The sequence below is a fragment of the Spermophilus citellus genome, assembly GCF_964194105.1.
Source record: "Spermophilus citellus genome assembly, chromosome: 5".
NCBI classification, from domain to species: Eukaryota; Metazoa; Chordata; class Mammalia; order Rodentia; family Sciuridae; genus Spermophilus; species Spermophilus citellus.
Genome location: NC_138186.1, coordinates 118,433,432 through 118,448,529, shown reverse-complemented (window position 1 = coordinate 118,448,529; position 15,098 = coordinate 118,433,432). Strand labels below are relative to the sequence as shown.

Below are 15,098 nucleotides of genomic sequence, written 5' to 3'. Positions count from 1 at the left end.
AATGTCGAGGTAAGTTCCTGTTATCCCTATTTTTTCTAATGTTTTGAACATAAAGGGATGCTGTACTTTGTCAAATGCTTTCTCTGCGTCTATCGAGATGATCATATGGTTCTTATCTTTAAGCCTATTGATGTGGTGAATAACATTTATTGATTTCCGTATATTGAACCATCCTTGCATCCCAGGGATGAATCCTACTTGATCATGGTGCACAATTTTTTTGATATGTCTTTGTATCCGATTCGCCAGAATTTTATTGAGGATTTTTGCATCTAGGTTCATTAGAGATATTGGTCTGTAGTTTTCTTTCTTTGAGGTGTCTTTGTCTGGTTTCGGAATCAGGGTGATGTTGGCCTCATAGAATGAGTTTGGAAGAGCTCCCTCTTTTTCTATTTCCTGAAATAACTTGAAAAGTATTGGTATTAATTCTTCTTTAAAGGTTTTGTAGAACTCCGCTGTATACCCATCCGGTCCTGGACTTTTCTTGGTTGGAAGTTTTTTGATTGCTTCTTCTATTTCATCTATTGATATTGGTCTGTTTAAGTTGTGAGTTTCCTCCTGACTCAGTCTGGGCAAATCATATGACTTAAGGAATTTATCGATGTCTTCACTTTCTTCTATCTTATTGGAATATAGGTTTTCAAAATAATTTCTAATTGTTTTCTGTATTTCTGAAGCGTCTGTTGTAATATTGCCTTTTTCATCCCGTATGTTAGTGATTTGAGTTCTCTCTCTTCTTCTCTTCGTTAGTATGGCTAGGGGTCTGTCGATCTTATTTATTTTTTCAAAGAACCAACTTTTTGTTTTGTTAATTTTTTCAATAGTTTCTTTTGTTTCAATTTCATTGATTTCTGCTCTGATTTTAATTAGCTCTTGCCTTCTGCTACATTTGCTATTGTTTTGCTCTTCCTTTTCTAGGGCTTTGAGATGAAGTGTGAGCTCATTTATTTGTTGGTTTTTCCTTTTTTTGAGGAATGACCTCCAGGCAATGAATTTCCCTCTTAAAACTGCTTTCATTGTGTCCCATAGATTCCGATATGCTGTTTCTGTATTTTCATTTATCTCTAAGAATTTTTTGATTTCCTCCTTTATGTCTTCTGTAACCCATTGATCATTCAGTAACATATTGTTCATTGTCCATGTGAAGTAGGATTTTTCCTTCCTTCTTTTATCATTGATTTCCAGTTTCATTCTATTATGATCTGATAGAGTGCATGGTATTATCTCAACCCCTTTGTATTTACCGAGGGTTGCCCTATGGCATAATATATGGTCTATTTTTGAGAAGGTTCCATGTGCTGCTGAGAAAAAAGTATAACCACTTGATGATGGTTGATATATTCTATATATGTCAGTTAAGTCTAGGTTATTGATAGTGATATTGAGGTCAATAGTTTCTTTATTCAACTTTTGTTTGGAGGATCTGTCCAATGGTGAGAGAGGTGTGTTGAAGTCACCCATGATTATTGTGTTGTGGTCTATTTGATTCTTGAACTTGAGGAGAGTTTGTTTTATGAACGTCGCAGCGCCATTATTTGGTGCATAAATATTGATAATTGTTATGTCTTGTTGGTGAATGGTTCCTTTTAACAGTATATAATGTCCTTCCTTATCCCTTTTGATTAACTTAGTCTTGAAGTCGATTTTATTCGATATGAGAATGGCCACGCCTGCTTGCTTACGAGGACCGTGTGCTTGGTATATTTTTTCCCAACCTTTTACCTTGAGTCTGTGTATGTCTTTTCCAATCAGATGTGTCTCCTGGATGCAACATATTGTTGGGTTTGTTTTTTTAATCCATGTTACCAGCCTATGTCGCTTTATTGGAGAGTTTAAGCCATTAACGTTTAGAGTTACTATTGATATATGGTTTGTACTTCCTGCCATGTTTGATTATTTATCTTTTTTTTTTTTTCACCCTAATTTAGTTTGTTTCTCCATGATTAGCTTTCCCCCCTTCCTCTGTCTTTACCGAGGCACTTCCCGCTGATGGTTTTGGTTATTGTTTTCCATTTCTTCCTCGTGTAGAGTTTTGCTCAAGACGCTTTGCAATGCTGGTTTTCTGGCTACAAATTCTTTTAGCTTTTGTTTATCATGAAAGATTTTTATTTCGTTGTATCTGAAGCTTAATTTTGCTGGATACAGAATTCTTGGTTGGCATCCATTGTCTTTCAGTGTTTGAAATACGTTGTTCCAGGATCTTCTCGCTTTCAGCGTCTGTGATGAAAAATCCGTTGTCAACCTTATTGGTTTACCCCTAAATGTAATCTGTCTCTTTTCTCTTGTAGCTTTTAATATTTTCTCCTTGTTCTGTATATTGGATAGCTTCATAACAATGTGTCTTGGCGTTGGTCTACTGTGATTTTGTGTGCTCGGTGTCCTGTATGCATCTACAATTTGTATATCTGTTTCCTTTTTTATTTCTGGAAAGTTTTCTGTAATTATCTCATTCAGCAGGTTATTCATTCCCTTGGCATGAATCTCTGTGCCTTCCTCTACCCCAATGACTCGTAAGTTTGGTTTTTTTAAGTTATCCAAAATCTCTTGGATGTTTTTCTCGTGATTTTTTACCAGCCTATCTGAGTTGGCTAGACTCTTTTCAAGTTGATATATTTTGTCTTCATTATCTGACGTTCTGGCTTCTACTTGCTCCACTCTGTTAGTGATAGTCTCGATTGAGTTTTTAATTTGGTTTATCGTTTCCTTCATTTCTAGAATTATTGTTTGATTTTTTTTAATAATCTCTATCTCCTGATAAAGATTCTTAACTTCTTCTTTTATCTGTTTTTGTAATTCCTTTTCAATGTGATCTTTAAGGTTCCATTCCATCTGTCTAAGGTGTTCCTTGAGTTCTTTATATGGCCATTTTTCTGATGACTCCACGTCCTCCTGAATATTTAGGCTGTCCTGCATTGTTTGTACTCCTTTTCTTCCTTGCTTTTTTATGCTCATGATACTTCTTGTTCTGTTTGACTGCTGAGTTACTGTTTACTCTTATAAATTTATTTGATGCTTGGGAGAAGAGGTATTAGAGGGGAAGGGAAGAAGTCACTAAAGAGAGTGAGTGTAGGCAGGTGGGGTTCAAGAGAGGGGGAATAAGAAAGTTGAAAAGAAATGAATAGACAAAAGAGAAAAGTGAGATGAAAGAGAGAAAAAACGAAAAAATAAAAATTTAAAACAAACAAACAAAAAATTATAATGGTATTAAAAAATGGAAATTGAAGTTTAAAAAAAGAATAGTAATAATAATAGAATAAAAAGAATTAAAAAAAATTGAAACCATTGATAAGAAAGTTAAAGAACAACAACAACGTCAACTACAAAAAGTGAAAATAAAAAAAAATACTAATAATAATCATTAAAAAAAAAAAAATAATAATAATAATAATAAATGCAGTCATAGAGCTCGATTAACTTCTCTTCCAGTAGGTGGAGCTATGCCCGCTGGGCCAGGCTTCTCCTCTTGATAGGTGGAAACCGATCACTGTGCCTCAGCTCTTCTTCCCATACTGTGCGAGTCTCCAGTCCTGAGTGCTTAGGTCCTTCTCTTGTGGTTCTTCAATCCAGGCCCCACTCGCCTGTGATGCTTACCACATTACTGGCCACACGCCGGGTCTGCTGCTCCTGGGAGCCCTGTTTTCCAGGATGCCTGGGCACACCCTTTCTGTTTTCCTCCCTCGGACCCTACGTTTGTAGGGCTTGGGGCTGAGGACCCCCAGCGAGTTTGTTTGCCCTCAGGTAGCAACTCCCCTGGTAGCTGGTGCAAGGGACCTCTGTTGTCAGTCCTGGTGGGAGCGATAACCGCGTTTTTGGGCACCGCGCTGGTCCACGACCTTAGCAGCGCCGCCGCGGCCTCCGCTGCTCCTCGGCCCGGTGCCTAGCTCCTGGGGCCCAAGCGGCTGCCGCTGCGGCTCTCCAACCCCCTCCTCCGGAGCACGGGTCCCCTCGCAGGGGGATGCCCAATGACCCAAGAGCAGGCTCTGCCCCAAGGTGCAGCAGGGAACAGGCGACCGAGGCGCTTGAGGCCGTGGTCCAGCCTTCAGAGGACAGGGCTCGGCACGCAGCCCAATTCCAGTCTCTAGATGTGGCTGCTGGACCGTGTAGACAAGGCCATCAAGGCAGCATGCCGAAAGCAAATGGCGGCTCCCGCGGAGTGGGTTTTCGGCCCCGAAACCCCAGCCCAGCCAACAATTTCAGTCCACTAACTCTCCCTGTATAGACATTATTAAAAAAAAAAAAAAAAAAAAAAAAGGGCGGGGTGTACTGAGCTTTCTTTGCCTCAGGTACTTAAGATCCACTGCTGATTACCCATTCAGCTTCTCCGCAGGGGGCGAAGTGAAAGAGGAAGCATATGGGCTCAAAGCGCCCGTGGCTCTGAACAGCGTCCGGGAGCCAAGCGTCTCTTTTTCAATCTCTTTGTTTTTTCTGCTGCTTGTTCGGGTGGTTCACTACAGACTAATGGTGAAAGGAGCTCTAACAAGCTGTGCAAAGTCTCTATTAAAGCCGCTACTCTGAGCACCAGTTTCAGCACTTCAGCAACCCCCGTATGCAGCCCAGTTCGCTATTTCATAAAGGCTTGGTTAGATTCCCTTCAGGTCGCCTCCTGCGCTGGGTGGGTGGGGGGCTGTTTGGCGTGCGGGCGGGGACCCTTATCGCCCTGCTGGGCCCGGCCGCCTGGGGCTGTTTGCAGAACCGGGCAGGCGGCGCCGGAGGCACCGTTTGGCGGCGGCTGGCAGTGAGACTGAACCCCTGCACCGCGTGGCCAAGATTCACTCGTCTAGGACAAACTGTCACCTCTGATAAACTTACTGATTCCCGGCAGGTCTCCTTTCCACGGAATTTTGCTAGAAGTCCCTCCGTAGGTAGATTCTAGGTGTATTAATGGGTCTTTCTGAACGCGTTACTGTGGAGATACTGAAAATACTGCTTCTTCGCCGGCCGCCATGTTGGGTTCCCCCCTTCTTTTTAAAGACAAGATTTAAATAGCCTGCAAGGCATTTATTTAGTAGTCTGGTATTTCCACTATAAAGTGGGTTTCAATGACAAAACAGTGTAACAAAGAGAAAATTCCAAATGACAAATGTCAGTGTTTTTTAAGAAATCATGCCGGGAAAGAGAAGAACAAGGGGAAAAGGCAAAGTTTATTAACAGAGTTAACAACCCTTTGTGTTCCACACACCATCTGATTTACCACATCCTGATTCAAATAGTATCTCTAACATAGTGTAAATCATCATCCACTATGTAGTAGAATACAAGCTAGAAAATACCCAAGTTCACAAATGTAGTATATACACAGAATAAAAAATTTGAAGCTAGTGTCAATTTGTTTATCATTTATCGTCTATGTAGATCTGCAAATACCTTTCAACCACAAACAGAAAGAAAAAAAGAAAGAAACATACTAAGCACTTTCAAGCAAATTTTGCCAAGGGAAAATATTTTCAACACTGCTTATTCTTGTTTTAGTATTAAAAGGCTAAATTTTGCTTTGAAATAAACATAAACATTATAATCTGCTTGAGCACTTGAAACTCTAATTTCCAACGAAACTCTAGCTCTCTTCCCTCATTTACAACTTGCTTAATGTTTCAAATACTCCTCTGAATAGAATTCCCATTTTCCAAGTGTCCCACAAGTGAATATAATGCTTCATGTCAAATTCATTGGCTTTTTTGCACATCTTCTAATTTCTACACTCTTCTGGTAAAAATAATTTATTAATGTTGGCAAAATCATTACATGAGCTATGTCCCCCATTACGATTAGCAAGCTACCTCTAGAAAAAGTGATCTACCAAATGTGTTTTATATTGATTATATAATTGCTGTAAAATTTTAGTCTTCTTTTTTGTTTTTGTTTGTTTGGGTTTGGAATTTTTTAATATACCAAAGCACACCATGAAACAAACTTGGTTTAATGGTCCAATGGATGAGCTGACCCTGTCTTGAGAGACCCTACTTTCAAGAGTCCCTGAATTAGAACCAGGACAACTTCAACCTGATCTATCTTGCTCTTTTAAGAAGTTTTCCTGTGTGAAATGATAATAGCTGTTAACAGCAGAGCCAAAGATGTATACTCACCAAGTGAACATAAGGCACAAAATATCCAAAAAGTGCAAGTGGTATTCCAACTGCCCACACTGCGTAAGCAGTCACCTTGAAGATTCCAAAATTGAAAAATTTTTTTGGAGGACTGAACTTTCTCCTGGAAAAGAGGGAGAATCTGCTGCTTTCACTCTCTTTATCTTTGGCACTGGAGGCAAGAGGTCGGTAAGTAAAGCCAGCCAGAAAGAGAACAAACATGAAGATGCAGAGGACCCTCAGTGTGTTAGAGAGGCCCACGCTGCCAATCAAAACCCTTAAAAGCAAAGGCAGCAAAATTGTGAAGACACTGCTGCCGGCAGTGACAATGCCATTCACCAGTCCAAGACGCTTCTTGAAATAGTGTCCCAAAATGACCAATGAAGGCTGGTATGCAAAGGAGCAGCCGCAGGCAAATATGATTCCATAGGTAAGGTACAGAGGCTCGATGGAACTGTATAAAGACGAAAAAGATGGAAAGCAGCTTTAATTAATTTTATCATGTGCTTGGTAGAATAAAACCTTATAGTAAAAGTAGGTTTTATTTAACCAACATATTTTCTACAAATAAAAATTGACCAAAAAAAAGGGAAGGAAAACCTTAATAAATCCAGAATGTAGCTAAAAATATTTTAAGTTAATCTGAATATGTGAAAAATGACGGTTAAGGTCATCAGTAACTTTGGTCCCTCTTCCTTTTCCATGGATTTCTGGAATTGTGTTCCCTACAGCTCAAAAATAAAGGTTGGTGACAGGAAAGGTCTTGTAAAATTGACAGTAATTAAAATTTAAAAAAAATCTTATCTCAATAAAACTTTTAAATTAGCATTTTTAATTGTGAAAACTCATTATTTCATGGAGTTTTCCCAGGTATTTGCTAAGAAATCTAGTAAAAGAAAAGGCTGCATTTGATATTGTCTTCCCAAGGTTATGTCAAGAACATTTGCACAGAAGAACAGTTGTGTCTCATTTTTGCTGGCCTAAGGGCTGTAGAACAACCTTCGCCCTGTGTTGCACTGTTCCCAACATTGTGCAAGATAACAAGAAATCATATTCTGATTTCAGGAAGGCTGAATAAATGTGTCCATTAGTGATCCTGGTTTGTGAGCCTTAAGGCCATGGACATCTCAAAAGAAAAATAAATGATTAAAGAACTTTATAGTTTAACCAAATAATTATACATTTCTTAGAAAGACAAAGGATCATATAATTACATGTTTTGGAACAATTAAGATAAGTAGTAAAAGAAAACTAGGTTGTTTTTTTTAAAGTCTAATTCAAAAGGCTATCAGTAGTAAAGACAAACAATTTATTAGAAGCTAAGATAGATAAAGTTGGTTAATAATTAAATTTTGGACAATAATGCTAGTCTACCAATATGCTGAGGTAATCACAAGGAGCTCTAGAATCTAATAAAATTAAGGCCTGTTAGCAATTCTCTCTGAGATGCCCTTCTCCCTCAATTAAACTGCAGCTAAGCACTATCTTCAAACCAGGCTCTGGAGTCACTAATGGCTTTCCTACATTTATCTCTCCTCACTCTCATCACCTTCTACTCAATCTCTATTCTACGTTCAACAAATATTACGCAGCTACTAGGTACCAGGCACCTGGTGGAAAAATATATTAAACATTTGGTTCTGCCTTCAAGCTACTCATAGTAGGCTAAGTTAAAAAATAAATAAATAAATAATAAAAAATACATCTACCCTAAGAATACAGAACAAAATATCAAACAATACTTTATTCTGCATCAAATTTTCCACAGACGCAGTTTTTTAGATCATTGTAACTTCTTAAATTGTCAAATTTTAAAAGCATTTTTTAAGCAAATAACCTAAAACTACTATTAAACATTTTTTCTGCTTCCTTCAAAGTATATATTAAAAATAGTATTGCTAGGTGTGGTAGCACATTACAAGAGAAGAGAAGAGAAGAGAAGAGAAGAGAAGCGACTCAGGAGGCTGAGAGGCAGTAGGGTCACAAGTTGGAGGTCAGTCTCAGAAATTTAGCAAAACCATGTCTCAAATTAAAACAAAAACAAAAACAAAAAAACTAAAGGGCTGGGGATGGAACTCAATGGTAAGGCACTCCTAGGTCCAATCCTCAGTACCAAAAAAAGGAAATAGTATCATTATGAACATCAACTATTATGCAGTTATACATATTGTATTGTACATATTGTATTGCAGTTATACAGTATTATATTGCTATCAGTTGTAAAACCAGATAGCCAAGTATATAAATCAGAAACATTCTTTTAAGCATTATTTATTTTATTTATTTTTATTTTTTGCAGTGCTGGGGGTTGAACGCAGGGCCTCATATGTACTAGGCAAGTACTCTACCATGAAGCTGTATCTCCAGCCCTACAACACTAAATACTAAGCACTTATAAAATTAGTCTCATCTCTTTCCTTCAAAATGAAGTACATGAGCCCTTGTGATGGCACTTTCACTGATGCTGAGCCTTTTTTAAACTTTATTTCTAGATATTAATCTTAATAATAAATAATTCAAGTTGTTGAAGTTTAACAACTGAGTAAGTACAATATAAATTACAGCTATGTGCAAACGGATTCAGAAAAGGGGCCTCTGATGAGATCCAAGATGCTGGAGGCTTTCCTGAGAAGGCAGAACTGAAACCAGAGGAAGAGTGCTTCTACTGTCTGATACTCAGAATTTATACATGTTTCCCTTGTTCCTATATTTTGCTCTAAAATTTGGTAGCCTTTAACCAGCAGGTTAAATAACAAAATTAAATAAAATGTGAGGACATTACATGGGTCAATCTGATTTAAAAATTTTGCTTCTCTTGGACAGGGAGGAAAGTAGGAGAAGAGAAGAGATGAACTGGGTGACAACATAAAATATATTTCAGAATTTGTATTTCCCAAACTTTAAAAAAAAAAAAAAACAATTTTGAAAAATAATGCTTGTTTGTGTTTTGTCTATCAAAATGGGAAAGTAACAGGTTATACAGGTTTCTACCTCTCAATCCTCTCTCCCTCAAAGCCTGAGTATTGATACACTCAGCAGGTGGTAGAGCCACAGTGATAGATGGGTAACTGGAGGTTTCAGATCAAAGAAGTGATCTGATAAGGCCTACTAACACATGTTATATTGTTGTCAAAAAAGAACTAAAAATAAATGATCTCACAGAATTGCCTAAACAATATCTTATTTTAGACAAAACTTTTTTTTTTCTTTAAAATGAAGTTTAGGAGAAAGAAATCATAAAAGCAATTTAGAGATACAATATCTATTTTCTACCCAATATAATTTTTTAAAATCTAAATAAAATTTTAAGTTAGGTAAAAGAAGTATAAAAGAGGCTCATTTTTAAATTTGAGGGACAGGTATGTGTGGTTGAGGATAAAATGAGAATTCAGTTGGCTGAATACTAAATACTTTTAAATAAACATGGCAAGAAATGCAAGTTTGACTTTTTCCCCTTAATGACCACAATCATGTTTTTCAACTAAAGCAGCCTGAAGATAGGTAGGGAAGAGAAAGAGGCAGGAAGTGAAAATAAAAGTAAAGATAAACCACTAAAGTACAGAGAATGGAAATAATCTTAAGAAGTTTTCTTGTTAATCAGTTCCTGTTAGCCAGAGCTACAAATTAAGCCAGAGTTTTTCTGAGGATTATTCTAACCGTGCAAGGGAATTACTAGGACAACTGGAGTTTTGGCTAAACCCATTGGCTCTACGAGCTTAGTATCTTTTCAGTACCCTCCATCTTTTTTCTAATAGACACAGGGAAAGTACTTTGACATTAAGGTTCATTCTAAGGTGTACTTAACTACTTCATTTTGTCATGATATTCAAACATTTTAACATATTCTTACAGGCAGGATTCTCTACCCAGGTTGGAATTAATCTTTAAATTTAATTTTTAAAATTTAATCTTTAAAAAATGTGGGGAAAAGTCTTATTCATATTAATAAACATATTTTCCTATCGGGCTGATGAACAACCTCTTTAAAATACCACTTATTGTACCCCTCAGGCCTCAGATGGGGATGACCTTAAACTTGGGCCATTGTTTCAGATAACTAACAACTACAACTTATTTGCTTTAGAATTTCTATGTGAATAGGGAAAAAAAAAAAGGAGAAATATTTTTCTTGGCTCCAAAGAACACCTATATCCTGACTGACATAGACATCTTATTTAGGCATCGAAAACAAAAGCATTCAAATTCTCAAGATCTGATTTGCTGATATGAGCAAAATTTCAATTTGTAAGTCCTACTGCTTAATATTTTAAGCAAAGAAAAAGGGATCACTCCTTGTAAAGTTCCTAAAAGAAAACTTCAGGTATTTAACAGTTTTTCAAAAGCAGCATGAAGAAATCAAGTCCTTACCTTACAAAAGAACTGGACATGAGTCCAACAAATCCAACAGCAGCACCCATGACAGCTGTTTTCCGACAGCCAAATATGTCTGTGAAGACACTGGCTATGGGGCAGCAAAAGAAAATCATTCCCATGGAGAGGGAACTTACCCATGCTGTAAAAGATGGAAAGAGAAAGACATTATGACATGGTAAATTATATTTGTACTTATTCCTCAGAATATAATACACATTTAGAAAAATATTCATGCAAAAAGTTATTGTTCACACTGATGAATAGGGGTAAAGATAGAATAAATTAATAACTATAGCTCAAAGCAATATTATAATTAGTCTAGCAATTATGTTTAATTGAATACTTGAAAAGTTTGTACTTGTAAGTAAATTTAAACATTCCCCTAAGATCCAATCTATCTTAATATCTCTCTGTGACTTTAATCTATGGAAAGATATTTATCTAAAGAAAATAAAGTGATATGTTTAGGAATGTGTTCCTAAGTGGTCAAATTGCAAAGAAATGACTACTGAAATCAGGACAGTGGTTAAATTTCATAACTATTTAAAGGATCCACTCATTTGAACCCAGCTATTAAGGGGAGATCATTTGCATAGGGCCTGGGCTTAGTTCGTTTACTAAGGAAACTGATACACTAGTAGATGGCTTTTTATTTGAATAATAGTTACTGGGTATTCACTTCATTTATAAAACTAAGCATATGATTTATCTTCTTTTCTGAAAGTATGTTATCTTTTACAATAAAAAAGAAGAATCCGAAGTCATAGCTTCTGGTTCTGATTTATGAAAATCCAAAACAAGAAAACCAAAAAGGAAGAAAAATAAATATTAAGTACAAATAATTATAATTTTGGGCTGGGGATGTGGCTCAAGCGGTAGCGCACTCGCCTGGCATGCGTGCAGCCCAGGTTCAATCCTCAGCACCACATACAAACAAAGATGCTGTGTACAACGAAAACTAAAAAAATAAATAAATATTAAATAATATAATTCTCACTCCAAAAAAAATAATAATAATTATAATTTTGTGCCAAAGAAATCAGTGATCTCGCAGAATAATCAGTCCTAAGTCAAATCTCCAACTCTGAAACTATAACATGTCCTTGGGCAAGCCACTTCTCCTCTGATTCTGTTTTCTTATCTTAAAATGGATCAAATACATACCTCTCCAGAATTATTAAGGATAAGAAAAAGTATACCTAAACCTCAGTATCTGGCATATGAGCAATATATATATATATTTTCTCCCCTTGAGGTGCTGGGGATTGAACTCAGAAACTTCACACACTGGGCAAGCACACCACCACTTAAATATACCGCCAGTCCACATTAGCGCTTAATAATTTAAAATTTTAATAACAACAAATTTCCTATAAAATGAAGTAGATGATCTCTACTGATGTACCCAGTTCTAAAATTTTCCTCATATATTTCTCTATTTTCATAACAGATAAAGAAAGCCCAAACCTATCTAATAAGCTTTATTTTTTATTTTATTTATTTATTTATTTTTGGTGGTGCTGGGGATTGAACCCAGGGTCTTTTGCATGTGAGGCAAGGTTTAAATCCTGGCTTTACCATAGTAATAATTTCATTTGCTTCTTTGCCTTCTTGCATTTTAAATTATTTTTAATTATATAAACAGTATTTTAATCATCTATATTTCTATTTCTTTTATTCCCTTACAAGAAAGAAGAGTTCATTCTAAAAATGCAATGAAGAGGCGGGGCAAACAGTGCCATCTTGATTTAGATGTTGGTATTGGGGATTCAACAGAGGAAGGTTAATTGACCAAATAAGTTGGCATAACCCAACCCCACACTTGCAGAGCCTCCCAGTATGGATCTCCTTGAGAAGACGTATTATTTTTTAAGTCTAATCTCTTTAATCTGAAATAATTTAATCCTATTCAGAAAGTTTAGTAATTTATGTTTAAGAAACAATCTAATATTAAGACTAGGTAGATTTAGGGAAAAAATCCTAACATCTACTTTTAGATATAAGCACTTTTAAAAAAAATTATTTTTTAGTTATAGTTGGACACAATACCTTTATTTATTTATTTTTATGTGGTGCTGAGGATCAAACCCAAGGCCTCGCACATGCTAGGTGAGCACTGTACCGCTGAGCCACCATCCTAGCCCTAGATATAAGCACTTTTTAAAAAAATTTTTTAACTTGTTCTTTTTAGTTGTACATGACAGAAGTATGTATTTTGACATATAGTACATACGTGGAATATAACTTCCCATTTTTGTGATTGTACATGATGTAGAGTTTCATTGTATTCATGTATGAACATAGGAAAGTAATGTTTGATTCATTCTACGGTCTTTTCCTAATCCCGTCCTCCTCCCTAAAATTATTCTTGCCAGGGCCTTTGGTCACAACAGTGAAAAAGCTGACTAAAGCACAGACCATCTTTTTTTCTGCTCCATTCTCACTGTATGGCTGAGGGAGGATGCAAATCATTCAAAGTAAGATTAGGTTTCCTATTTAAGGAGATTTTTCTTGCATACTACTAAAACAAAAGGGTTGTAATTATGCAAAAGTAACAAAGTGTACAACTAAAAGGGAAGATTTACTGTAGTTAAAGATATATTTATCAATATTCTTTTGGCTTTTTTGATGGTCCCAACTTGCATTTCCACTCAGTCTTGCCTCTTTTAAGATTCCTTTGCTCTGTAGTAACACAACATCATTCTAACAGCTTTAAATGAAATTAAATGAAAAAATAGATAACTTTTCATAAAATTATTTAAAAAATAATTAAATGAAAAAGTACATAAAGTACTGGGATTACAGGCATGTTTCACTATGCCTGGCTATTTTTATTAATTTTTAACTTTTTTATCTATTTGATATTATTTTTGTTCCTTTTTTCCTATCAGTGTTGCAGTTGTTATTTTATTTTTACTGTATTTCTATAATTGGTTTGATTTTATGTTATTGTTGTTAATGCCATTTCTTTTCTGCTTTCTAAGCAGCAGTGCTGAGAAAGTTTAGTACCTGGAACATTTTTGGTGGGTTTAACTGCTGAGCTACACCCCTGGGTCCAGTTGAGAGAAATTGTGCCTTATTACAAACATACCCTAGTCCTACTCAAGCCTTGGTAGATAGTTGAATTTAAAAGATAGATAAGGAAGATAAAAGCCCCTTGATGATGACCTGGGCCCAAAAAGACACAGCTAGGGAGAGCCTGAAGCCCCACTTGGACTCTGACTCCTGTAGCAATAGCAGAGAGAAATAACTCAGTGTGGAATCAGATCTTTAAGGGACCTTAGTGCTGGCCACTCCTACACCCCTTCAAACTGCATATTGCTAACAAGACTAGAGAAGTAACCACAGAGGATGCCCGCTATCTACAACACACCCACCTTCACTACTAAAAGGACCGACTCTTTCAAGACCTACAGAGAAAGATGATACCTCAGGCTCTGACACAATACACACTGGGTCACAACCCACTAATCACAAGTGAAGAAGCCACAGTGAAACTATACCTCAAAGTCCATTTGGAATTAAACTCAATATTATAAAGCAAACTGATATCCCAGGGCCCATCATCAAGAGGGTTCACTCAGAAAGCCCTCACATAAAAATGAAAGAGCTATTCATTCTAAAAGATGTGCAAATCTCAACACAGAAATGCAAGAAGTATGAGAAAACAAGTTAATATGACTTCTCAAAAAGTGGATAACTCTCTAGTAACTGATTTCAAATGAGGGGATGAAATTCCATAGAATTCAAAACAATGATTTTTAAAATAATAAATGAATTCAAAGATTATACAAAAATATATAGCTGGATGAATTAAGGAAGACAATGCAGGATATGGGAAAGCAATTCAATAGGAAAAAAAGATTTTAAAAAAGAAACAAACAGAAATATTGAAATTGAAAAGCTCAAAAAGTCAAATAAAAAGCTGAGTTGAAAGCCTCATCAATAGACTAGATCAAGCAAAAAGAAAAATATAAGGACTTGAAGACAAGTCTGATAACTATCACATCAGGCAGAAATAAAAAAAAAAACTGGGAAAGAATGTATAGAACATAAAAGATCTATGGGACACTATCAGAAGACCAAACTTTCAGATAATTGGAGTAGAAGAGGGAGAAGAACTACAGGCTAAACGGACAGAAAACTTATTCAGTGAAACAATAGCAGAAAATTTTCCAAGTCTCAGAAAAGACATGGACATCCAAGTGTAGGAGGAATTTAGAACCCCAAATAGACAAGACCAGAAAAGAACCTCTCTTCAACATGTTAAACTGCCAAAAGTACAGAATAAAGAAAAAAATATTAAAAGCTGCAGGAGACCAAGTGTCAAGTCATACATAAAGGAAAACTCATTAGAAAAAACAACAAAATTTGTAACAAATTCTGAAGGGGGGGCATAGAATGTTGTATTTCTAAAAGAAAAGATTTTTAAATCTAGATTACTATATCCTTCAGAACAAGACATTCCCAAGGTAAGCATCACCTAAAGGAATTCATCACCATTAAATCAGCATTATGGAAGACACTTAAAGAAATCTGACACCCAAAGAAGAAGCAAGATAAACACAATCATCAGAGCATAGGACAAAATTAACCTCAGGGTAGATCAGCAAGTGAGAATTAGGAAAGAATCATATAGCA

The 15,098-nt window shown here is 36.2% G+C and overlaps 1 protein-coding gene across 2 annotated transcripts in view; it reads right to left on the bottom strand.

Annotated features, from left to right (window-relative positions):
- SLC16A10 (solute carrier family 16 member 10) overlaps positions 1-15,098 on the bottom strand; it is a 117,094-nt gene that overhangs the window by 33,004 nt on the left and 68,992 nt on the right. For both annotated transcript variants that reach the window (XM_081293983.1, XM_081293984.1), the window contains exons 2-3: positions 10,452-10,596; positions 6,084-6,537 (exon numbers count right to left, since the gene is read on the bottom strand). In XM_081293983.1, coding sequence (XP_081150109.1) covers positions 6,084-6,537; positions 10,452-10,596 — 599 coding nt within the window. The remainder of the gene's footprint in view (positions 1-6,083; positions 6,538-10,451; positions 10,597-15,098) is intronic.